This window comes from Lonchura striata, chromosome 28 (assembly GCF_050655825.1).
Source record: "Lonchura striata isolate lonStrDom1 chromosome 28, ASM5065582v1, whole genome shotgun sequence".
Classification (NCBI taxonomy): domain Eukaryota; kingdom Metazoa; phylum Chordata; class Aves; order Passeriformes; family Estrildidae; genus Lonchura; species Lonchura striata.
In genome coordinates this window covers 5,590,752-5,617,151 of record NC_140730.1, presented here as the reverse complement: position 1 = coordinate 5,617,151, position 26,400 = coordinate 5,590,752, and the positions used below count along the sequence as shown (strand labels likewise).

Sequence of the window (26,400 nt, the reverse complement as noted above, 5' to 3'; positions counted from 1 at the left end):
GGCACTGGTGCCAGATGCAGCCTCCAGGCATGCCCCGAGCAAGGATCCAACCTCCCTGAGCTGTTCCCATTCCCTCACCCACATTGGGAGGAGCTGCTCTCTTTGCAGCCTCAGATTTTGGGACTTGATCCAGGCAACAGCTCCAGCACTGGGCACCCTCAGGTCTCTCCAGAGCTCTGGGTCACATTCAGGCACCTCCTGATCCCAGCCTGCTTTTCCAGACCCCAAAATCCCTATTTCCTTAGAGGATGGCTCCTAGGATTGACGTAGAAGGAGAAGTTCTGTGCACAACTCCCAGATAAAGCAGAAAAAATACAAACTAAAAACCTCAAGGTGCTCACTACAAAACACAGCCTCTGTGTTAAATTATTTGCTTTTTTCCAAGGGATTATTCCAGTGTTCTTGGGGATGCCAGAAGAGAGGAGATTCCCTGGAGGCACCAGCCAGCCCAGGGAACAGCCTGGGTGTCCAAGCTCAGGGATTGCCCCATGGAAAGCCCCAGTGCTTCCCAGCCTCTCTGCCCCTTCAGTTCTCCCCCTCCCATCACATTCCAGCATTCCCAGAGCCATCCCCCTCTCCCAGCATCCTGAGGAACCCCTCCCCAGGAGGAATCAGAGGGAAAGGTGCCCCGGCAGCCCCACACCCTTTAATGTCAGCTCCAGGTACCAATAGAGCCCAGCTGATGTGAAAAAATAGGGTGATTTTATTATAAACTCCAGAAAAAGGAAACAAACAACATGAACACAGCATTTAACTGCACATCCCCCTCAGGGACACAGCTGTCCCAGGGGATCAGGCACACTGCAGCCCCAGAAGGTCCAGGTGCACAAGTCAGGCTTCTTAGTTTCCCTGGAAAACAGGAGATTTTCCCCATAGCACTGCCTGCCCTCACTGACACTGGGGACAAAGCAATCCCCCAACCCTCCACTTCCCAGGGCAGCAGCTTCCTGGGAATGAGGAGGGCATCCAGCAGTGCTTTGGGACCAGAGCAGCGAGGGGAAAGCTGCTTGTGATGAAGAATTCCCATAAATCCTCCCTATTTTCTGCTGTAAAATATCCGGGGCAGGGAGTCATGAAAGGCTTGTGGAACCTGCTGGCAGTGGCCCTGGGTCAGAGGTGCCAGGAGTTGGCATCTGGCACTGCTGTGAGTGGGCACACCCAGCACCACCCCACCAACACCTGGGGACTGAGGCTGTGTCCCTGCACAGGGACTGGAGCCCCTCCAACCCCTTGGCAGCAGAGCTCTGTGACAAAGACTCAGAGCCTGGGGACATCCAGGGGACTTGTGCCACCTCCCCTGCCCCACACTCAGAGGCTGGGATTGTCCCAAGGGTCCTTACCCCATCCTGGGATGAGCTGGTGTCACAGGCTGTGTCAGACTCCTGCTCACTGCTCCCATCTCCTTGTGGCTTCTGGGCATCACCACCGGCCACATCTGGAGCATCTCCCCCACTGCTGGCCACAGCTGGATCCTCTGCTCCCGGCTCTGGGGGCAGCACGGAGCCCTGGGGGTTGTGTGGCACAGGTCAGAGCAGCACAGAATCCACAAGGGGTTTGTGGAATCCACATCAGAGCAGCCCCAGGCTCCCTCCTGCTGCAGCCAGGGGCTGAGGAGAAGCCTTGCAGGCCAGGACTGATGCTGTCCCCAGGAACACTCACCTGGACAGCTGAGAGCTTCAGCACAGTGTCCCCACCCTGCTCCTCCAGCTCCAGGTCGGTGTCATTTTGGGACTGGTACTCGTCACTGTCCGACTCCAGCTCTGAGGGCTGGGGGGAAAGAGGCAAAGGGAGGCTCTGAGGAAGGAACAGCATGGGGAAGAAACACCAGTCCTGTCCCAACAGCACTGCGAGCCACGGCCAAGGGTGACAGAGGTGCTGCCTAGCAGGGACATCAGCCAAAAGGAAACCCTGGGGATCAGTGGGGCAACCCCAAGCTCTCAGACAGTGCTGGGGTGATGATCAAGTGCTCCTTGGACACCCTGTGCCCTCAGAGAGGGGAGAGGAAAGGAAACCTCTGCAAGCTCCTCCACAGGAACACTCCCAGGTCCACACAGAGGCCAAACCATCTTGGAATCGCTCAGCAGCCACAACATCTCACCACATATGAGACATCCTCAGGGTCATCCTCTGGCAAGTCCCTCTCCAGCACCACAAACCAGGGCTCCTGCTGCTCCAGATCCACATCATCCCTCTTCCTCTTGCTGGATTTGCTGGCTGGGTTGATAGGAGCCTCCTGGATCTCTGCAGGGATTCACAGGAGGCACAATCACCACACCCAGAACAAATCCAGCACTTTCCCCAGCTCCCTGCAGGAATGCCATGCTGCGTTCCTCCCAGCTGCAAAGCCTCCAGATGTCCCAGGAGGCTCCAGCTCTTACCCTTGGATATGTTGCTCTGGCCCCAGTCTGCTGGGAGGTAGCCCAGGAAGTTCTGGATGCTGGTGGGAGTCACAGAGAACAGAAGGTGCACAAGCTTCCCCCAGCGCTTCCTGGCCAGCAGCCCAGGCCTGCTGGGGGACTGGGATGGGGGGCAGAGTTTGCTCCTGATGGTCCCGACAGGGAGCACCAGTCCAATCCAGACAGATGCTTTCTGAAGGAGCTTCACCTGCAAAGAGAGGTCCATCAGCACATGGGAGAACTTCAAGGTGTTTAAAGCCCTCAGGGAAAGCCTTAAACTCTGCTCTGTGACAGCATGGAGCTGAGACTGGAACCAACTTCAGCCAGAACCTGTTGGGTTGTTCTTTATTTGTTCTTTATTCTCAACACCCTCCCATTTCTTCTGATCCAGAGAGGGAGAGAAATGGGAATGCTACAGCCACCAACAGCTGAATGGGAGCAAGGCAAGACCAAGGAGAAAAGGCTGGGATAGGGAGGAAAGCAGAAGAAAAGTCATGGAATTGTTTGGGTTGGAAGGGACCTTATGGATCACCTATTCCACACCTTATCCTGGGCAGGGACACTTCCACAATTCCAGGGTGCTCCAAGCCCCATTCAACCTGGCCTTGGGAACTTCCAGGGATCCAGGGCCTCCCCACCCTCACAGGGAGGAATTTCTTCCTGATGTCCAATAATGTGAAAAGACTGAAAGAAGATAAATAACCTGACAGAAAACCCCCAGTAAGTGCAAGTGTTGAGGTTTTAGCCACCCCCTCCCCAGCCTCAGCCTCACTCACCGGGTACTTGACCAAGCTGAGCTGAAGGACCTGGCCCAGGAACCTGCTGGAGAAGGAATCACTGCTGGTGGGGGGCCTCATCTGGAGAGGGAGAAAGAGAAAGGTCAGAGCCTCCAGCCCAGCTCTGAGAGTGCCCTCAGCAAAAGCCGCCCTTGGTCAGAGGCCAGACCTGCTTTGGGGGCTGCTCCATAGAGCCCAGAGTGGACATAAACCTGGCTTAGCCCCACTGTGGCCTTCAGGGTACTTATAGGTCCTGCCCCACTGCTCCTCATTACCCTGATGAGCTGCTGGCTCTGCTAATTGGTGGGGCAGCCCAGGACCCTCAGGTGGGGGCTGCCCTGCTGTCAGAACTGGGGACTCCATTAAGGGCTCTCGGTTAGGGCTCATTTTCTCCCAGTTTGAGGTCTCCTCCTGGAGCTTACCAAAGCTCTAATTTGAGATCTCCACCTTGCTCTGTGCGGGTGCAAAGAGCTGAAGGTGATGAGATGCCAGAACCTGCCCTGCTGAGCCTCCCAGAGATGGGAGAAACTGGATCCCAGGGAGGGGAGGTGCGTCTGCATCCCCCTGCTCTGTGCCTGCACAGAACTTTTCTTGTCTGCATCATTTTCCCAGCAGGACCCACCCTGAGAGTGCAGGAGCTTCCTCAGCTGGGGGAGAGAGGCAGGAAACCCCTCCCAGCCCTGCCCCTGCCCCGCTGCACAGGGGGAAAGCAAAACCAAGAGAGCAGCTTCATCCTCTGTCGGAACCCCGGCCTGGTTCAGGGGCTCCGTGTGCTGGAAAAGTCTCCAACCTGAGCTTCCCAAGAAAGGCTCAGCAGTCTCTGTTGTTCGGTCTCAAGGCAGTTTATTGCAAGTTATCTAAAAGATTTTCTCCTTGGGCTGCTGTGGTTTGCTCACAGCTCAGGCAGAGGCACACACACACCCTGACATCCTCTCTGACCCCAACGGCTTCTTCTCTCCCACCCAGGGCTGCTGCTGTCTTTTATATGGGACATTACGTGTTACATATTTATGGTTTTTCCCCAATGCCTATTACCTATATTAAATGGTGCTTTTCTATCTTTTATATGGTACATTACGTGTTACATGTTTACAGTTTTTCCCCAATGCCCATTACCTATATTAAATGGTGCTTTTCTACTCTAAACCAATCCATAACTACCAACATCACCAAGAACATGGAGGTAAGGAAGAAGAAAGAGGAGAAACAGGACCGGCCTACATTCCTCCATCTTAAAACATCTGACCCCCATGTACAAAGTCAAAACCCCCCTGTACAGGTGTTAAAACCCCCTTGTACAGCACTAAAAAATTCTTCCCTCTACTTTGTAGCTACTTCTACTCTAATATCTAAACTTTTGTGACTCCTTGTTCTACCTGCAAGGTTGGTAAATCATTCCATGGCTTGAACCCAAAATCACAGCTGTTTCCAGCTGCCTGCCAGGGTCTCAAATGCTTCTGACCAGGGCCTGGAACCTCCAAAAATGTCTGAGGGACATTTTGAGTTGCAGCAATGCTCCTCATCCTCCCTCCCGCTGGAGGCACAAAGCCTCTTCCCCATGGCCTGGGGACTGCCTGGGGCTGTCCCCCCTCACTCCCGGCCCAGGGGATGGGGGCCCAGGGATGCTGTGGGAAGGAGGCAGCGCAGAGCCCGGCAGGGCTGGAGGAGGCACCGGGGGTGCGGTGGCTGAAGCCGCCACTGGCTCCGGCTGTTCTATGTAGGAGATATAATTCGTGCCATTTCTAGTATGATATATGTAATATTGAATATTTATTAGAGTATACACATTTGTATTAGGAGTCCCCCCCACCCTTGCAAAAAAACCTGGTGTATATTAGAACCCAATTTATAAGTAAAAGGATGTGGCTTGGCCAGGGATGGGCCATGTCTGGAGAGATCCGGGGCACTGATCATCGCGTAAACAACCTGAAAATGATATCATAAAAATCCTCGGGCAGATCCATGTGAATGCAGCGTTCCCGTAAATTCCATCAAGGGATTCAACAACTCCGGACACTGAATTGTTCTTCTTCATCACCAAAAAAGAAAATCTTATTAACCTATGGACTCTGAATAGAAGAAAAGACTGACTGCCGAAATCTTAGCCTCAAGTGGAATTTTCCCTATAAAAACCGCTCGTGCCAGGATGGAGGTGTGTGGGCATAGAGGAAAACCTCTGCTGAGGCTGACTTCTTGTTGCACACCCAGGGCCGACCCCGGGCTCGGCTCTGTTCCTTCCTTATGGCTGGCTAGATAGAATTTGATTGTAAAATAAATGTTTTATTTTTAATTTTAATTTGGCTGGGCAAATTTTCATTTATAACATGGCTCATTATCCCCTCCTCATCCCACGCTCTGAGCAGCACCAACCACGCCTGGCTGCAAGGAGGGGGAATCAGAAGAGGAAGCAGTTCCAAGCTCCTGACTTTTGGGCTGGGGACAGGGCTCTAAATCCTGTGCAGCTCCCCAGCCCCTCTGCACCCTGTCCCCAGCTGTGAGACTGAGACCCCTCTTCCCTCCCTGTGACCCTTCTGGAATGTTCTGGCACCAGTTTATTTCAAGAAAACCAGTTGAACTGGGCAGATACTCAGAGTGTTTCCCAGTGCCTCATTCCTGCAAAGTGTATCAGGAAAAATGGACAGCTCTTCCCTTTGGTCTCAGGGGCTCCAGTCTGGGTCTCAGATTCAGTCAAAGAGAGGAATGAGAGTTTCTAGCCAGGCAGAAGCCTGGGAAAGAGTTGGAAAACAATGTAAATAATTCATTATCTCTCTTGTTTTTCACATTGTTTATAGCTAAGTTCTATCACTGTGCATTAAGCACTCTGCACCAATGGTGTAGGATGTTTTTACTTCAGGACCAATGGAGTTGGTCCTCATGAAACTCTGTATAAAAGAGCAGTGTATTTTGAATAAACCGGAGTTTTATTCTGAAAAAACCCCAAACAAACAACAACAACAACGAAAAAACCAAACAAACAAAAAACCAAACCAAGAGAAATAAAAAATTATTTACGTTCTTTTCCAGCTCTTTCCCAGGCTTCTGCCTGGCTAGAAACTCTCGTTTCTCTCTTTGACTGAATCTGAGACCCACACTCCAGTGTATCCCTGAGCTTCTCTGCTCCCTGTTCTCCAGAATTCCCACTGGAACTACGGAATTCAGGATCTATTCCTTCTCTTCTTTCCCCCTAACCAGTTTGCTGCCATCACGGGTCACACCCCCTCCAAGGGGTGACAATTTCCATGGGCCGGGAGCTTTGCCGGACAGAGCTGCAGTGTTTGTCCACCACTCTCGGTGCCCCTTCCTTCCACCTGATGCCCACGGGTGACTCATCCCCACTCCTCCGGTGACAGAGCCGGTGGTCCTGCGTGGCAGTGTCCTCAGCTGTCCCCTCAGCTGTCCCCTCAGCTGTCCCCTCCATCCGCCTGTCCCTGGGCCTCGGCAGGGCGCTGGCGGTGCCATCACCGCGTGTCACCAGCCGGGGGTGGCCACGGAGCATAAATCCCCTGCGCTGCCCAGCCAGCCCTCGGGGCCACCATGTCCCTCTGTCCCCCTGCACTCCAGGGCGGTGGCTCCAGCAACATCTTCTTCCCCGTGGTGACCCCCAAGCACATCCCACAGTTTGTTATCCTGCCCCTGGACACCTGCAAGAAGCAGAGATGCTCAGGCAAGGGCACCGGGGAGGGGACAGTGTGGGACTCAGATTCAGTCAAAGAAAGAATTTCTAGCCAGGCAGGAGCCTGGGAAAGAGCTGGAGAAGAATGTAAATAATTCTCTATCTCTCTTGTTTTTCACATTTATAGTTAAGTTCTATCACTGCATGTCAAGCACTCTGCACCAATGCTGTGAGTTGTTTTCACTTCAGAACCAATGGATTTGGTCCTCACGAAGCTCTGTATAGAAGAGCAGTGTATTTTGAATAAACAGGAGTTTTACTCAGCAGCCTTCTGGTCTGGTCAGAGTCTCTTCATTCCCGTCCTGCCTCGACAGCGACAGGACAGGGCAGCTGGAGGGGACGGCTTGGAGGAGCAGCTGGGACCCGGTGGTGCAGGATGAGCACGGCTCTAACTCATCCTCTTTTAACTCATCCTCTTTTAACTCAACCTGTGCCAACCCAGAGCCCACCGCTCGGGCAGCTCTGTCCCTGCCACACCTCCCCAAGGTCACCACGCCGTACGGCTTTGTCACCCTGGGGTGGAGCTCGCAGGTCACCGCTGAGGAGGCATTTTTCCACTCGGGCTCAGGCCACCCTCGGGGTCCTGCTGCCAGGACACGTCCCAGCTGCAGATATCTGGGGATTCCTGCTGCTGAGGAAGACTCCGGCATGGGAGGAAGCCAGAGGGTCCACAAGCAGCCAAGTCCCCGTGCCAGCGGTCACAAGGATGATGGAAGCAGCCCGACCCAAGCAGGGCTTCCCCTGCCCAGATGTGCCAGAGACAGCCAAACAACAGAGGCTCTGGAAAGCCAGGAGGGAGGGAAGAGGGACAGAAGGTTCCTGGGCATGGACTGTCCAAGGAGCAGCTCCCTGGAGCTCCCCGTGGCGACAGCCAGGAAGAATTTGTTCCAGAGGATCCTCAGGAGGCACCTTGTCCACCCATGGCAGCTCAAGCCTGGGCATTTCACTCTCCACTGACTCTGCAAAGCAGCTCCCAGGAGCTGAGGCTCCCTAAAGACCTAGGGAAGAGACACTTCTGTCAGTGCCTTAGAACACTGAGAGCATCAGGGTGTCACCTTCCCACAGGGGACCGCCTGGAGGTGACATTGCTGCAGGGCACAGCAGTGTGGGGAGCACAGGGGCTGTGGGTTTGTCACTGCTCAGAGCCTGAATAAAAGTGCAAACATTTCATCTGAGCTGTCATCCTCTCCTTTTTCTGGTGCACTCAGGTGTCACCAGGGTGTTTTGGTGACCCCAGCACCCCCTCCTGTTGTACCCCCAGGCTCAGCAGCTCCTGAGCTGAGAGCAGGTTCTTGATGCTCTGCTGGAATGCAGAGCAGGGGACACTGAGCCCCAGGACCTGCAGCAGGCCAGGAGGGAAGAGTGACCACATCAATTTTCCAGCTTTGTGGCCATGACCTGGGGTGTTTGAGCATGTCAGGGTCCCTGTCCCAGCCTTGCAGGAGGGACCTCAGCTCCAGGACACTGCAGCTGTCCTGAAACAGTGACCCCTCACCATTCCAGAGGGTGCAGTTCCCAACCACTCCTAACCAGCTGTGATAAGAAAGTCTCACTTTATTGACTGTTCCCTCATAAATGGCCTTTATTTTTTTTTTTTTGCTTTTATTGAGCAGCAGAACCTGCAGTGCCAGAATTAAAGAGTTCACGGTCAGCAGTGTTTGGGGGCTGCTGAAGCAGAGTGTCAGCAGTGCTGGGCTGCTGCCAGCTCTCCTTCCAGGGCTCTGATTCTCCAGGAGACCCCTGAGAGGGGCAACTGGGAGGGCTGGAGCCAGTCCAGGGGTGCTGGGAGTCGCTGAGGCCCCTGCACAAGCAGCAATCAGGATTTCCTGTGAGCCATTAAGCAGGCAGTCATCAACCCGGTTTGCCTCCCACCCCTCTGTGGCTGTGTCACCTGGGCCACGTCAGTGACTTTGTTTTCCTCACCCCTCCAGTCTGGTTTGACCCTCAACTCTCTGTTGGAACTGCCACTTCCAAGGGAACTTTTCCTGCAGTGTGCAACACAAAGAGCCCTGGAGTGCCTGCTCCCCTCCAGATGGGGCTGCAGGAAGCACCAGCAGCCAGAGGATCCATCCCAGTACTGTGGAGGGGGTGGGAGATGGTCAGAAGAGTCCTCCTGCATGGCTCCTGCAGGAGGTGGCAGCCAGCTCTGCTGGAAGGGGAGCTGGGATCAGGGATGTGACAGAAAATCCACTCCCTGCTTATTCCGAGGAGCACTGGCACTATGGAGCGAGTCAGGGACCCAAGCTCTGGAAATTTAAATTGATCTCCAGCTCCTGAGGGCATCGTCTCTGCTCAGCACTTGGGGCTGGGAGGGCAGATTGAGTTACCAGGGATTAATAAACGAGCTCTTATCAGTGACTCGGGCTGTGAGAGCTGAGCGTGTGTGTGCTCCGAGCTGAAGGCGACTGGGAATTAAACCTCTCCCCTCTCTCCTTTGATGCTCGAGCTACTGCAGAACAGTGAGTGGCTGAGTGGCTCAGCATCTCCTGGGGAAAACATGGAAACAACTCCCCTGGAGCTGACCAAACCTGTTGTATTTACCAGTTAAACCTGGACATGGGGAGCTGCGACTCCTGGGCTTTATTCCTTTCTTGGGGATTGTGAAAAATGTGTATTTTATGACTGGCTTTTCACAAATGTTACAATGAATGTTATATGTGTAATGTTAGAAAGTTATGCTGTATTAATTCTCTTAAGTAGTGTGTTAAATATAGTTTTAGGTTATAACACAATGTTAAAATAGAGACTGTGTGTGTGGGGAAGTTTTTTTTTTTAGGAATGAGATCCTCGCTTTGAGGAACACCTAAATCTTCCAAAGGAGAGGAATTTATGGCTTCTTATGAGAAGAAGCTAATTTCTTCAGGCCTTGCTCAGAGTCAAAGATGCCAGGGGATTAAAGGAGAGAGTTGACATACAACAGACAGAGTTTCTTGTTTAGAACAGAATGTATGCATAACCATAAAGGATGTATGAATATGCAACAAGTGTATTGGTTGAAGGGTGATTCCTTTGTTCACAAGGGATGCTTTTTGTGACTTAGTGTCTGAGAGCATCCGGACATCCATAATTCTTTGCTTTCTATTGTCTTGTAATTGTCCTAACTCTAAACTTTATTATTCTAATTGTATTATTATTTTTATAACCATTTTATTATTATTAAACTTTAAAAATTTTAAAAACCAAGTGATTGGCATTTTTCACAGGACCTTCCTGGGCTTCCAGGAACTTTTTAAAATGTCCTTTATCTTGTCTATAAAATATAAATCCACTCTGCTTCCCAGGTGGGTTGCAGGGCTTTGTTTCATCCTTGTTCCTAGTACCAGTTCTTTGTACCCAGTTCTCTGGTACCCTTGCAGGATTTCCCAAGGGAAGAAATATTCTGTGTTCCTGCAGCCTGCCATGGTGCAAGATGAATTTCCTCTGAGTGTGCCAGCATGGGGATGATCAGCCTGGAGAGAATCACGGGTTCTAGGAGTTTAAAATGGTTGCAGTGGCAATTGCTGGCAGTGGGAGTTGTTCCCTGGCAGGAGTGGAGTTGGGGCTGAATGAGGATGGAAACAAATTCCCTGCAGCACAGCAAAGGTGCTCTGTGGTGGAATTGTGCCTCTGCCTGCCAGGTTCCAGCTCAAGGCACGTCTCCAGGCTGTGAAGTGAGAAGGACAATATCCCCCAGTGCCTCTGAGATTTACAGGATGCCCTTTCCCTGCAAACCAGGCAGGGAGGACATTACAACAGGAGGTATCAAGATGCGACAAGATAAATTGTCATTACCAGCCACTGATCATCCTGCCTGGGCCTGCTACATTTTCTAAATGTTGTTTTGCTCTGACTCAGAATTTCCTTCCAGCCTCCTGCAGGTAGAGGAAAGCTCAGAGCTAATTATCCCCTCCTCATCCCACGCTCTGAGCAGCCACGCCTGGCTGCAAGGAGGGGGAATCAGAGGAGGAAGCAGTTCCAAGCTCCTGACTTTTGGGCTGGGGACAGGGCTCTAAATCCTCTGCAGCTCCCCAGCCCCTCTGCACCCTGTCCCCAGCTGTGAGACTGAGACCCCTCTTCCCTCCCTGTGACCCTTCTGGAATGTTCTGGCACCAGTTTATTTCAAGAAAACCAGTTGAACTGGGCAGATACTCAGAGTGTTTCCAGTGCCTCATTCCTGCAAAGTGTATCAGGAAAAATGGACAGCTCTTCCCTTTGGTCTCAGGGGCTCCAGTGTATCCCTGAGCTTCTCTGCTCCCTGTTCTCCAGAATTCCCACTGAAACTATGGAATTCAGGATCTATTCCTTCTCTTCTTTCCCACCTAACCAGTTTGCTGCTATCACAGGTCACACCCCCCTCCAAAAGGTGACAATTTCTGCCTGTCAACAACCTCCAGTGCCACTAATGTCACCTGTTGCAGGTGGCTTTTGGCTATGTTGGACACGAGGAGGTCTCACAGGAATCCAAGCAGAGAAATACCTGGAGAAATCCCATTTCCCTGTGATTTTTATGCTGGGGAGCACTCGGCCTTGCTGGGATCGATATGGAGCTGCTGCCTGTGCCAAGAATTTACAGTCAGTGTCGGTGCCTGGGGCTGAGATAAATCCCTGCTCGGGCTCATTAGCTGCACAGCTCCTCTCCCAGCTAATTGGGGCTGCACAGGTCAGGCTCTGGCTATGACCCAGTCTGCTGCAGGCTGGAGTCCCAGTCTGGGCAGCAGGGATGGACACCAGGGTATTCTTCATTCCCATGGAGCTGGGCATGCAGTTTCCCACCTGGTTCCCCAATGTGCACTGCCCTGTCCTGTTGGAATCTGAGCTATCGATGATCCTGAGATGGTAGAAAGTCTCTGTCTGTCAGCCCCCTGCCAAAGCAGAAGCCATAATTGGTCTGTGCTGGTTTCCAGGTTGTTTATTCTGTTTATCTCTCACATGTTCTGCTGCCCTGCCCAGCTCTGTCCTGCAGGGCAGCGTGTGGGGCTCTGCCCTCAGTGGGATGTGACAAACATTAAATACCAGAAACTCCCTGGGCTGCATTTACAAGAACGTGCCAATATCTGTCACCTACGTTGGACAGTGTGTCCCCAGCCTGAACCAACAGAAAAATGCCAACACCACAGTGAGACATGGAGGGCATGAAGAAGGAGAAAAAGGACAAGGCACACCCAATTTCCTCCATCTTGTCCCCTTTGGACCCCTCATCTAGAATCCTAAAATTTTACTTTTGCACCTGTGCCACACTTAATTATTACTGATATCAAACCCTCAGAGCTTGTAATTGATCCTGTAAGATTGAAAACTCTTTTCCATGGCCAGAGATCACAGCCAGTGTCTCTGGGGGCTCTGTCCAGGGGGGTTCCTGACCCCTGCCAGGGTCCCAGACCTGCCAGGGGGCAGCCAGAGGGAAGCTCTGGATTCCCACACTGGCCCAGTTTATCCAACCTTCCACCCCTCTGAGCCCCTGACACCCCTTCTCTGCCCTCCAGCACCTCCAGCAGCACTCCTGCACTGCAGCTTCAGCGGTGCCTGGATGCTCCAGCTTCTCCAGGGAGCTGCATTTCAGCTCCTCAGCTGGCAGGCTGTGTGTGAGCAGGTAGAAATGCCTGGATTTGTCCTCATTTATTCCCTGAATGGCCTTGTTTGGTTCTTTTCATTACTGCAAACACCTGACAGCCGGGCTGTGCTCACTGCCCGTGTGTGGCTCTGGGAAGAGCTCAGCATTCCTGCTGGGCAGAGCCCCGGGAGCCTCAGGGCAGCAGCTGCTCTCTGCTCAGCCGTGCTCACAGGCACAAACCACTTTTCCAGCCTGCCTCAGCTGCAGGACCTCTGTCCCCAGCTGGGAGTGCAGCCAGCTCTGTGCTTTTCCCTGCAGATGCTCCAAGAGACCCAACCGTGGCTCTTCTGAGCAGGAAAGATCCTGCCTGTGCTCCCTCCTCGGGGTCACTTCAAACCTCACCGTGAGCATCTGTTGCTCTTCACAGAATCCCAGACTGGTTTGGGTGGGAAGGGACTTTAATAACATCCCATTCCACCCCTGCCATGGCAGGGACACCTCCCACTGTCCCAGGCTGCTCCCAGCCCTGTCCAGCCTGGCCTTGGGCACTGCCAGGGATCCAGGGGCAGCCACAGCTGCTCTGGGCACCCTGTGCCAGGACCTGCCCTTCCTCCCAGGGAAGAAATTTCTCCTAATATCCAATCTAAACCTACTCTCTGTCAGTGGGGAGCAATTTTCCCTTTTCCTGTCCCCCAAAGCCCCTGGAAATTGTTTCTCTCCTTCTTTCTTGCAGGCTTCTATCAGGTTCTGGAAGGCTGCAGTGAAGTCACCCCAGAGCTTCTCTTCTCCAGGTGAACAATCCCAGCTCTGCCAGCCTTTCCTCCCAGCAGAGCTGCTCCATCCCTCTGCTCATCCTCTGCCCTGGCTCCAGCTCCTCCCTGTGCTGGGCCCAGGGCTGGGGCAGCTCTGCAGGTGGGGTTTCACCATCTCCATCCAGCCCAGCCCTGTCCCTGCCCAGACCCCCCAACACCCCACCCTGAGCAGCCCTGAGAGCGCTGTCCAAACGCTTCTGCAGCTCTGGCAGCCTCGGGGCCGGGACCATTCCCTGGGGAGCCTGGGCAGTGCCAGCACCCTCGGGGGGAAGAACCTTTCCCTGAGCTCCATGCCAAGCCCTGGCATTGCTCCAGCCCCTCCATAAATCCAGCTGGAACAATCCACATCCCTTTCCTTTGGCATCTCCAGCTCTGTGCTGAACTGGAACATGAGAGGAGGCAAGCACTGATTTTATTTCCAGCTATAATTTATTTGTGGGTCTCAGATTCAGTCAAAGAGAGAAACAGAGAGTTTCTAGCCAGGCAGAATCCTGGGAAAGAGCTGGAAAACAATGTAAATAATTCTTTATCTCTCTTGTTTTTTCACATTGTTTATAGTTAAGTTCTATCACTGTGCGTCAAGCACTTTGCACCGATGCTGTGGGTTGTTTTCACTTCAGGACCAATGGATTTGGTCCTCACGAAGCTCTGTATAGAAGAGCAGTGTATTTTGAATAAACCAGAGTTTTACTCAGCAGCCTTCTGAGTCAGAGTCTCTTCATTCCCGTCCTGCTTCGACAGCGACATTTATTGATTTGTAGGACACAAAAAAACGAGCAGTTGACACGGATTAGTGCATCTCCTCCTCCTTCTCACTGTCCTTGGGCAGCCACCTGTGGTATTGTGAAGCTGCTCCTGGGAATCATCTCCCATCCTGGGATGCTGAACTGGCACCAGCAGCACCACAGAGCTTCCGAGGGCTCGGTGCTCCTGGAAAAACTCCTGCTTTAACACCAGGAAAGGTACTTCCAGCATGGCCTGAATCTGGAAGAATCTCCAGGCTGTGCAAAAAAACCCCAAGGCTGGGAAAATGATTTCTTGCAAATGCTGGTTTTCCCAAGGGTGGGCACAGCTGTGGGCTGTGACTCCTCCATGTCCAGACAAGCCCATGGAAGAATGCTGGAGCTCACCCTAGGTCAGGGGTGGCTCCGTGTGGTGGAAAAGTCTCTCCTCCAACCTGAGCTTCCAAAGAAAGGCTCAGCAGTCTCTGTTGTTCGGTTTCAAGGCAGTTTATTGCAAGTTATCTAAAAGATTTTCTCCTTGGGCTGCTGTGGTTTGCTCAGAGCTCAGGCAGAGGCACACACACACCCTGACATCCTCTCTGACTCTGACTGCTTCTTCTCTCCCACCCAGGGCTGCTGCTGTCTTTTATATGGTACATTACGTGTTACATATTTATGGTTTTTCCCCAATGCCTATTACCTATATTAAATGGTGCTTTTCTATCTTTTATATGGTACATTATGTGTTACATGTTCACAGTTTTCCCCAATGCCTATTACCTATATTAAATGGTGCTTTTCTACTCTAAACCAACCTGTGAGTGCCAACATGACCAAGATCATGGAGGTGAGGGAGAAGAGAGAGGAGGAACAGGATTCCCTGAGCTCACAGCCTGAACAGATAGATCTAAGTTAAAAATGTAATTTCAGTTTATTCTATCAGCTCATCCTTAGACCTTGCTGGCCTTTCTCAGAGTTACCTCCAACCTCTGAACACTCCTGGATCCCTGGGATCTCTCCAAAGCTGTTGTCACCTCCCTGTCTGTGCCAAACCTCTGCCCTTCAGCTTTCTCTCTGCATAGCTTGGCAAAATTCGTGTGAGGGCAGCCAGGGAGGGGAATGAGTTTAGCAGAGGTGACAACTGCACATCTTCATCAGCAAGGCTGAATTACTGAATTATGGTCCCCTAGAGACCACCTGCTGCTTCCGCCCCACCTTCCCCACCTTTCTAGCATGTAAAAGTGCTTCAAGAACTTCTAACCCAGCAGTGCCCCCCCTTCGAAAGCCATTTTGGAGTAATTTTTGGAGTCATGAGTCATTTTAAAAGATACACGGTTCACCTTTGTAGCTGCTTCATGTTAATTGCCTCAAAAAGAAAAAAATAAAAGGGAAAAAAGAAAGGAGCAAATTCATTACGTTTCTTTAATTGCCCACAGAGCTGGGTGTGCTGTGAGGGAGAATTTAATTTAGCTCAGAGATGGTTTTCATTAGTGGGTAAAGGAGGAGAGGTGGTGTGGGCTGATTTGTCCCTGATCAAAACAGCATTTGGTGAAGCTCTGGAGAGTCTGGAGCTGCTTGGGGGGATGAAACAACCCAAAGCACTCCTTGGTGACAGCTGCACTTGGCTGTGCCCAGCTCCCCTCTGTACCCCACTGGAGGTTGCTCCAGGGGCTGGGAATCCTTGGGATGGAGCAGGGAGGGAGCTGAAGGGGCTCTGTGCAGACACCTCCTGCCCTCACACAGGGTTTACATGGCAATATCAACATTTCTGCCCCAAAGAGGCTTCACCCATGCAGCTCTTGGGCTGGGCAGGGACAGCTCAACCTGGACTCACCTGAGCTCTGCAGAGACAGCCAAAACTCTGAGGAAACTGAGGCACACAATGTGTAACTCACCCAGAGCTGATAAGGTTCTCTGGAAGCCATTCCCTGTGTCCTGTCCCTCCATCCTTGTCCCCAGTCCCTCTCCAGCTCTCCTGGAGCCCCTTCAGGCCCTGCCAGGGGCTCTGAGCTCTCCCTGGAGCTTCTCCTCTCCAGGGGAGCACCCCCGGCTCTCCCAGCCTGGCTCCAGAGCACAGAAGCAAAGCAGATTATTTCATCCTCAATTCCTGCTTCCAGCCCTGGTTCCCCAAAAACTGAACACGTTTCTGCTCTCACTGAAATCAAAGGCACTGTTCAAACACTTTGGCTTTAAATCTCAGGGCTTGGGATCTGCCAGGGGCTCTGAGCTCTCCCTGGAGCTTCTCCTCTCCAGGGGAGCCCCCCCAGCTCTCCCAGCCTGGCTCCATGGCAGAGGGGCTCCAGCCCTGGGAGCAGCTCCAGGTCCTCCTGCTGCTGTTCCCCAGCTCTGCAGGCGGGAGGAGGAGAGAGGAAGGAGAAACAAGGGGATGCTTTGAGTCTTTTCAGAAGCAGGGAAGGGTTTTGCGGATGGAGCTGTCAGGGAATTCTTTCTCCTCGCTCCCTTTGCTGTCCCCCAGGGCTTGGTGGCACTGCAGGTGAGAGCAGCACTCCCTGTGATCCCAGGGGTATCTCCAACCTGGCGCTGGAGGCAGCTGAAGCTCCTTGGGGTGTGAAAAATGCATATTTTATGATTGGCTTTTCACAAATGTTACAATGAATGTTATATGTGTAATGTTAGAAAGTCATGCTGTATTAATTCTCTTACGTAGTGTGTTAAGTGTAGTTTTAGGTTCCAAAATAATGGTAAAATAGAGACTATGTATGTGGGGGAAGGTTTTTTTTTTTTTAGGAATGAGATACTCGCTTCGAGGAACACCTAAATCTTCCAAATGAAAGGAATTTATGGCTTCTTATGAGAAGAAGATAATTTCTTCAGGCCTTGCTCAGACTTGAAGATGCCATGGGCATTAAAGGAGAGAGTTGACATACAACAGACAGAGTTTCTTGTTTAGAACAGAATGTATGCATAACCATGAAGGATGTATGAATATGCAATGAGTGTATTGGTTGAAGGGTGATTCCTTTGTTCACAAGGGATGCTTCTCATATTGTCCAAGAGCATCTGGATGTCCGTAATTCTTTGCTTTTTATTGCCTTGTAATTGTCCTAACTCTGAACTTTATTACTCTATTTGATTATTATTTTTATAACAATTTTATTATTATTATTGAACTTTGAAAATTTTAAAAACCAAGTGATTGGCGTTTTTCACAGGAGGATTGCAGCTCCTCTGCTCTCCCCCTCTGCAGGAATCCGCAGCTGCCTCCGGGGCTCCTGCCAAAAGCTGTGATTTGTGGACAGAAGATGACTTTAGCCAAGTTTGCTCAGACTTTGGTGTAGATGATGGTTCAGTCAAGATTGATTTTTATGGTTCAGAAAACGATTGATTTTATTAGGAAAAGCTTCCTGATGAGCAACGTTTCCTGCTGCTCCTCAGCTTTCCAATGAGGTTTTTCTCTCAGAAGGGTTGAGATACATACATATATATGTATATATATATATATATATATATATATATATATATATGTATATATACACATACATACATACACATATTTGTAATATATAATAGTGTATATATATGTAATATATAATAGTATATATAGCAATATATAATCTTATATATATATGCAATATATAATAGTATATATATATGCAATATATAATAGTATATATATGCACTATTATATATTACATTTAATATTATATATAAAATGAATATATAATATAAATATAAATGAACACAGTAAAAGTATTATATAGTATTAATATGTATTTGTTATTAATTATTAATATATATAAATATATTAAAATATATATAATAAAACTATATGTATTTTTATTCATAATTTATTTATATTTATTATTTATATTATTTATGACATATTATGATATAATATGTAATGTACATATGGAGTATTATATAAATATAGAAAAGTATAAGATATAATATATAAATAAATATAAATAAAAATATATTAATAATATGTATTAATATATATTGATTTTTATGTGTCAGTTGGGTCCTATATCTACCCAATTAATGAGATTAATCTTACTGATTTTAATTGAGGCGATTCACTGGCTGGAGATGAAACAGCAGCTTATTTATCTGCTGGATCCTGGCCAGACAATGCAGCAGCTCAAGGATCTGGCCCTTTCATTTCCCAACCTGCTGCAGTCAGTGCAGGAACCCTGTCCCCTCAGTGCTGGGAGTTTTTGGGGGGTTTCCTGCTGTTATTTCAGGCAGCGTGCCCAAGAGGGAACAGTGGGATTGATATCCAGGGAACAAATCCAGGGGCGATGGTGGCGGGGAGGCCGGGCAGGGCAGCTGCCAGCTCCCATCCCGGGCAGCCTGGTGGAGCTGCTGATCCCGGAGCTGCGCTGGGACACGCTGCCAGGAACAGCCAGGAATGCATTGGCAATAAAAATTGTTTACACACAGAGCTCCTCACTCTGCTGAGAGGGACCATAAATCCTGATTTGATGTTCCCCTGGGTCCTGCCTTCCCAGAGAGTGCAGGTGTGAGCTCATGGAATCCTGGAATGCTTTGGGTGGGAAAGGACCTTAAACCCCATCCCATTCCACCCCTGCCATGGCAGGGACACCATCACTGTCCCGGGCTGCTCCCAGCTCTGTCCAGCCTGGCCTTGGGCACTGCCAGGGATCCAGGGTGGGCACCCTGTGCCAGGGCCTGCCCACCCTGCCAGGGAACAATTCCTGCCCAATCTCCCATCCAGCCCTGCCCTCTGGCAGTGGGAGCCATTCCCTGTGTCCTGTCCCTCCAGGCCTTGTCCCCAGTCCCTCTCCAGCTCTCCTGGAGCCCCTTCAGGCCCTGCCAGGGGCTCTGAGCTCTCCCTGGAGCTTCTCCTCTCCAGGGGAGCACCCCCAGCTCTCCCAGCCTGGCTCCATGGCAGAGGGGCTCCAGCCCTGGCAGCATCTCCGTGGCTCCTCTGGCCTGGCTCCAGCAGCTCCACGTCCTCCTGCTGCTGTTCCCCAGGCTGGGGCAGCTCTGCAGGTGGGGTCTCACCTGAGCGGGGCAGAGGGGCAGAATCCCCCCTCCCCTGGTGCCTTCCCTGGCTCTGTGTCCCAGTTTCCTGCCCTGTGCCCATCTCTCTCCTCTGCTGCCCTGGTTCAGGGCTTTCCAGCAGAGCCAAGAGAGGAAAGGTGCTGCTTGCCCTACAATTGAAATATCTGTGGGTTTTTCATCTTTGTGATCGGCTGAGAGCCCCTCTCCTAGTTTTATTTTTCCCCTCCAAATTCTTTTAAGTGATTTCTTTCACTGTTTGCTTCTCTTTCTTCTCCTTTTTCCTCCCTGTCTAGTTTAACTCCACCCTTTTTTAGCCAAGGCACAGATCAGAGTTTTTTTTTAAGCAAAACCCTCCTCACGCCTCTCCTCCAGGTGCTGCCTGGAGCAGCAGTGAGGCCCCAACCTCCTTTTCAGCTGCTCCCTCCCAGACATCCTCAGCTTTGCAGAGAAGCTCAGGGGATCCTGAGCCATTCCCGAGGGAAGGGATCCATCCTGCCCTGTGCTCAGCCCCAGCCCTTGAGCTGCTCTCAGATCCATCTCTGGCTCCAGGAGGAGTTTGCACCCAGCTCCATCAGCATTTCTGTGCCAGGCAAACCATCAGGAGAAACCTTCTTTGGGGTGGGATGTTCCACCCTCTGTAAAAGATTGATTTGATTAGGAAAAGCTTCCCGAGGAGCAACATTTCCTGCTGCTCCTCAGCTTTCCCATGAGGGGTGAGCTCTGCTCCATGTCCCAGCACGAGAGGCAGGACACTGGTTTGGGTGGGACATGGGCAGTTCCCAAGCTATTTTTATCTGAAGCGTCCCTAAATTTGCTTGTAGTTTTCAACACTTTTTGGTTGGGAATGCAAGGAGTTAGAACAGGCAGCTGCCAAATCATAAAATCCTGAAATATCCTGAATTGGAAAGGATCATCAGCCCAGCCCCTGTCCCTGCCCAGACCCCCCAACAGCCCCACCCTGCCCAGCCCTGAGAGCGCTGTCCAAACGCTCCTGCAGCTCTGGCAGCCTCGGGGCCGGGACCATTCCCTGGGGAGCCTGGGCAGTGCCAGCACCCTCGGGGGGAAGAACCTTTCCCTGAGCTCCATGCCAAGGCCTGGCACAGCTCCAGCCCTCGCTGGGCTCCAGGAGCTGTCCCAGAGCAGAGGTTGGAGCTGCCCCTGAGGACATTTTCATCTCCCAAGAGAGGCCACAACGAAGCCCTGTGACAGCTGAATGACCTGAGGGACCTTGTTGGTCCTCAGAACTTTGTAAATAAATGTCCAGGTGCTGCCTCAGGAGAACAGAATTGCTGAGGCTGAGCAGGAGCTGCTGTGGGAGTGTTGGAGGTTCAGACCCTTCTCGATGTCACTGTGGCTGCTCTGCCCTGTTTTGGCTGCCCCTGCTCCTCCTGAGACTTGTAAAATCTTCCCAGAGCAGTGGAAAAATGAGAGATTCCACTCTGGGCTGTGCATTTCCCAGTAGAGTCAGCTCCCGCAGGAAAAAAATCGATCCTTCATGGACAGGAGTTCAAGAAGTGGGAGCAAAATATTGGTATTTTCTTTGAGGGGCAGAAGATAACGCGTTCTTAAATTATTCATGGGACCCTCCTGGCAGCACACGCCACACAGGAGAGAAGTCTGCTTAAAATTCTGAGCCTGCTTATGCAAGGGGAATAATGATTAGACTCATGTAAATGCTAAAAAAGGAATGTCTTACCACTAATTAAACCTATTTATCTTGCACAGCTCGAGCAGTTAACAGCCCAATAAAAGGTATCACCGTGTAACAGGGTGTTTATTTATCAGATGATTTTTCTGAGTGTGAGGGCCTCTCCTTTACAAATGATTTGATGAAAGAGCAGATGGCACATGAAGATAAAAAAAGCCTGACTGTTGCCCTGGATGTGAGCTCCGAGTGAGGCAGCTCCACTGAACATCATCATTAATATTTAAGGGCAGAGCGAGGCTTCCTCAGGACATGGAGCTGTCTCCTGAACCAGAGGAATGTGAGAATCCTGGGATGCTTTGGGGGGGAAAGGACCTTAAATCCCATCCCACCCCATGCCTGCCATGGCAGGGACACCTTCCACCATCCCAGGCTGCTCCCAGCCCTGTCCAGCCTGGCCTTGGGCACTGCCAGGGATCCAGGGGCAGCCACAGCTGCTCTGGGAAATCCATTTCAATCAATTTTCCCTGCCAGGGAACAATTCCTGCCCAATCTCCTGGATAAAATTTCTTGCCAGAGCTTGTCTAACCCTGCCCTCTGGGGTGTCTCAGCTGGAGAGGGAACCCCACACCAGCTGGACAGTCCAGTGATCCCAAAGGTCAGGAGGTGTCAGGACACACAGCTGGGTCACCCCACAGCAGCTCTGCAGTCCTGGATGAGGTTATCTGTCGGAATCTGAGGTATTGATGATCCCGAGATGGTAGAAAGTCTCTGTCTGTCAGCCCCACTGCCAAAGCAGAAGCCATAATTGGTCTGTGCTGGTTTCCAGGTTGTTTATTCTGTTTATCTCTCACATGTTCTGCTGCCCTGCCCAGCTCTGTCCTGCAGGGCAGCGTGTGGGGCTCTGCCCTCAGTGGGATGTGACAAACATTAAATACCAGAAACTCCCTGGGCTGGATTGACAAGAACGTGCCAATATCTGTCACCTACGTTGGACAGTGTGTCCCCAGCCTGAACCAACAGAAAAATGCCAACACCACAGTGAGACATGGAGGGCATGAAGAAGGAGAAAAAGGACAAGGCACACCCAATTTCCTCCATCTTGTCCCCTTTGGACCCCTCATCTAGAATCCTAAAATTTTACTTTTGCACCTGTGCCACACTTAATTATTAGTGATATCAAACACTCAGAGCTTGTAATTCATCCTGTAAGATTGAAAACTCTTTTCCATGGCCAGAGATCACAGGCAGTGTTTCTCGGGGCTCTGTCCAGGGGGTTCCTGACCCCTGCCAGGGTCCCAGGGCAGCCAGAGGGAAGCCCTGGATTCCCATGGTTATCCCACGTGTAGAGGTGTTCCAGACTGTGGGACCTGGCATGGAACATCTGCTCCAGGCCGTGCAGGAGGACAGCATGGGGAGGTCCCTGCCAGCAGCCCCTTGGTCTCCTGGCTCCCCGTGAGCAGCTCTCCGAGGCCCTGAGCTGCTGCAGGTCTCTCCAAGGACGTGGAACAAACACAGCTGACTTCCAGAGCTGGAGCAGAGGTGACCTCCTCTCTGGAAGTGCTGACTGAGGCAGGACCTGCCTGCACTGTCACCTTTGTCACGCTGTGTCCCCACCCCGGGGAGGGCCAAGTCAGCAAATGGAACGGGGCAGGTCTGTCCCCTCCGTGCCAACACCTCCACTCAGCTGGTTTTTTCCAAGGACACGAGTTCTGGAGAGATGATTCCAGCTCCTGGATGTGGCCTGGAGGGCAGTGGCTGTTTGCTGCAGTGTTCTGCTGACGTGGGCAGGGGAGGGGGTCTGGAGGGAACAGGAGGAGATGAAAGGCAGTGCTGGGAGCAGGAAAGAGCTGCAGTGTCCCTGGGGAAGCAACGAGGAGCGAGAGAGGAGAGGGAATGAGAGAGGAGGGAGCTGTGTAGGGGGAACTGGAGCTACAGAAAGAGCTGGAACTTTGATGTTGAGGTGCTCAGAAGAACAGGCTTCACATGGGAAAGGCTTTGGAAGGTTTGGTCTCTGAAAAAAAGAGCAAAAGCCAGTCTGGAGGGATCCTGAAGGATCAGAAGGGATGGGAACATTGATTTTTAGGTAAAAGGAGTCAGGAGAGCTCCTGCTCATCAGTAGCCTGGCCCCATGTGGCCACACAGACCCCCCACCCCTGACCAAGCACTGCCAGCAGATCAAGCCAGAAGATAAATTGTGTTACAGATACAGCCTTTCCTGCTGGGGATGAAGCAGAGGGATTGGGGGGTTCCCTGAGCTGGGAGGGCACACAGGACCATCCCTGTGGGTACACCCAGGTGACCTTTCACTCTCGAGCCCCCAGAGCAGTTTGAGAAAACCTGGCTGGGTTTGTAAAGACCCAGTGGCCTCTGCCCACAGGGAAACTAGTGGCTGAAAGTGCAGCAAAAATCCCTGTTCTGAGAATATAATTTATCTGTTTTTATTTATTCATTCAGGCTGTAGGTGTTCAAACCTCAGGAATCACACTGGCTCCTTCCCATGAAGTTGCTAATCCCTGTGGAGTGCCTGGGAATGACAGGTTTTTTAGGAGTGTGATACCTCAGGAGAATTTCAAAAGGAATTTCATTCAAATGTGATTTTTTCAGCATAAGATGATAAGGTTCACCTTTCCTGTCCAGGCTTTATATATTTTTTTTTTCCCTTAAAGAAAAGCCTCCATTTACCTCGGGGTGTCATTTTCTGGGGATGGGTTTTGTCATTTGTTATGCTGTTAAACTCCCCACTGATCCATTGTCAAATTCTTGTCTCGAGATCACAACCATGACAAACTGCAACAGCCTTCAAGGCTCTTGTCAAAATCCATCTGGACTTTTCACGCTGAAATTGAGTGTTCCAAAGACTGACTTTGTTCCTAGAAAGAAAAAAACAAAGAAAATTTCTTGGTTCTGCAGTGGAGGAACATGTCAGGTAATGGATCCTGTCATGATTACATTGATACTGTAAATAAAAGGTTTTTAAAATTCCAGCTGGATCTCTCTCTTCCAAGTCAGCAGAGCTCTCTGAAGAGGCAGGAGGGGATAATTCCCCACGTTTTCAAGGGTTGTGTCAGATGTTTCCATGAGCTTTGCAGGCCTGATCCTTGTGCTGGTTCCAGATCACTGTGGGATGCTAAACCACGGAGGGGAAGGGTCTGGCAGCAGGGAAATCACAGCCCTGGGGAGCAGGACCTGGGGGTGAGGGTGGACAAGAAGCTTGAGGTGTCTTGGCTGTGCATTGGTGGCCCAGAAACCTCCCCTGTGCTGGGCTGAGTTCACAGAAGTGTCCAGGGAGGGATTCTGTTCCTCTGCTCTGCTGCCTCAGGCCCCCCATTGCTGCCCCAGCCTGGGGAACAGCAGCAGGAGGACGTGGAGCTGCTGGAGCCAGGCCAGAGGAGCCACGGAGATGCTGCAAGGGCTGGAGCCCCTCTGCCATGGAGCCAGGCTGGGAGAGCTGGGGGTGCTCCCCTGGAGAGGAGAAGCTCCAGGGAGAGCTCAGAGCCCCTGGCAGGGCCTGAAGGGGCTCCAGGAGAGCTGGAGAGGGACTGGGGACAAGGCCTGGAGGGACAGGACACAGGGAATGGCTCCCAGTGCCAGAGGGCAGGGCTGGATGGGAGATTGGGCAGGAATTGTTCCTGGCAGGGTGGGCAGGCCCTGGCACAGGGTGCCCACCCTGGATCCCTGGCAGTGCCCAAGGCCAGGCTGGACAGGGCTGGGAGCAGCCTGGGACAGTGGAGGTGTCCCTGCCATGGCAGGGGTGGAATGGGATGGGATTTAAGGTCCTTTGTCACCCAAAGCATTCCATGATCCTCTGAAATTCCCTGAACGTTGGCTTTGATTCCAGCACCGTTTCCATCCTGGCCAGGCTGTGGCTGGGCTCGGTTTGCAGCAGACAAAGGTGCAGTGATAATGACAGCAAGGCAGACACGGGGCTGTGTGTGGCTGTAGTAACTCTGTAGTAGCCCTGGAGGAACCTGCACCTGCTCCCCCCTCACAGCGGAAGCTTCACATGACTTCCAGCTTCTGCCAGAAGAGATCTGCATGGCCAAAGGGTCAGTGTCCCTCAGGATGGGAGGTGGAGGAGGAACCTCTGAGCCTCCTCTCACAGCCCTGAGGTTCCCATGGCTGTAAATCTCTGTTTTCAGAGCAATTGATGGCACAAAGCTCATCTGAAGGCAAACACGGTGGATTTCCGAGCTGACGCTGCGGGCTGAGCAAACTTCTCCCCACCACAAAGGTTTCAACACTCAGTTCCTCCTGGGGCTGAAGTTCAGCTGGAGGTGCTGGAACTGGCACCTCTCCCTCTCTGTAGGCACTTTTCCTGGTGGAATAAGCTGATTTTTATATCTAGCTTGTCTTTTGTCTGCTCCAAGAATAGGAAAGTGAGTGAAAGGGATCTGTTCCTGTAGGATTGATGTTCAGCTCACAATGTCCATAGAGTTATGGAATGGTTTGGGGGAGAGGGAATCTTTAAAAGATTTTTAAAGAACCACCCCTGCTATGGCTGGGGACACCTTCCACCTCCAAGCCCCATCCAGCCTGGCCTTGGGCACTTCCAGGGATCCAGGGACAGCCACAGCTGCTCTGGGCACCCTGTGCCAGGGTCTCTCCTTGTAAAAAATCTTCTTCCTTTAATCTCATTGAGCTTCTTTTAGTTACATGAGCTTAGGAACTCATCCCTTGGGATAATGGGAACCAGCCTGGATCCCACAAAAGCAAAGTCATCTTCTGTCTTCAGGCACTCAGACTGCCCAGGAAACATCCTGGTAAAAAATATCCCACATCCCAACAAAGTCACAGGGAATCAGGCTGGGACAAGGTTCTGAGCAGTCAGCTGAAGGAAGGAATTGAGTTGAACCTTTGATAATTGGTGTAAAAATTCCTGGCTGAGCCCTTGTCCTCTTTAGATCCATTACAAGAAGGTTGGAACCTTGTCTGGGTCTGCCTGGCTCAGTACAGACACAAAACTCATTAGCTCCACTGAGAAAAGCTTTCAGAAATGCACATAATTCAATTAGACCATCAAAAGATGATCTGATCACGTCAGCTCAATTATTCAGACTTGGTCAAGCTGAAATCTTTCCTGTCACCTAAACTGGAAGCTTTGTGCTGTGCCATCCCTCCCATAGTAACAGCTCTGCTTGGGAGGTTTATCCAGGACCTTATTCCTGATTTTTGGATAAGGAAATTCCCTAAGTTTGATATCAGAGAGACGCAGGATGGTTAAGGTTGGAAATTACCTCCAAAATCATTGAGTCCAACCTTCACCCAAATCTCTGCCTTATTTCCAGGGATGGGGATTCCTCCACTTCCCTGGGCAGCCTCTCCCACTGCCTGGCCACTCTTTCAGTGAAGATATTTTGAGGATATTAAAGAATATTAATCAGAAGGAACAAAGGCATCCAGGACAGCACAAGTTAGGAACAGATGTGGTGTGGGCTGGAGCTCCTGCAGCTCGGGATTCTCCCAACATGGATCTGGGCACGGAAGCTCTGCCTGCCTCCCATGGAGCTGCCTTTTGGCAAAATCCTCTCTCCATTTCATGGTGCTGCTGCCTCTGTGTTCCCTTTTCCTGCTGTTCCTGCTCTTTTCAAGCTTCTCCATCCTCAGGGCAATTCTGCTGTCCTTTCCCACGATCCCCACAAACCCAAATGTGAGATGACAGAGTTTGCCACCATGTCTGGCAGTCCCAATGTGTCTAATCCAGGGCTAAAGGAAAGGGGGATATTTTGTGCACTGGCAAAGCAGTCACTGCTCCCTCTCCTTTGATTGCACCATAAATAAAGCAGTAAATGTGACTCATCCTGGACTTTCAGTGAGATATTGAATGGAAGGCCAATTGGGAAGTTAAAATTCAGGT

The 26,400-nt window shown here is 51.2% G+C and overlaps 1 protein-coding gene across 1 annotated transcript; it reads right to left on the bottom strand.

Annotated features, from left to right (window-relative positions):
* Positions 1 to 680: 680 nt before the first annotated feature.
* Positions 681 to 3,413, bottom strand: LOC146765065 (uncharacterized). The gene is made up of 7 exons (XM_085562594.1): positions 3,342 to 3,413; positions 3,173 to 3,253; positions 2,379 to 2,604; positions 2,099 to 2,241; positions 1,660 to 1,767; positions 1,341 to 1,505; positions 681 to 849 (listed from the first exon to the last, which is right to left on the bottom strand). Exons 1-7 carry the CDS (start codon positions 3,378 to 3,380, stop codon positions 841 to 843), a joined length of 771 nt encoding a protein of 256 aa, XP_085418720.1. The 5' UTR covers positions 3,381 to 3,413; the 3' UTR covers positions 681 to 840.
* Between the last annotated feature and the right edge of the window lie 22,987 nt (positions 3,414 to 26,400).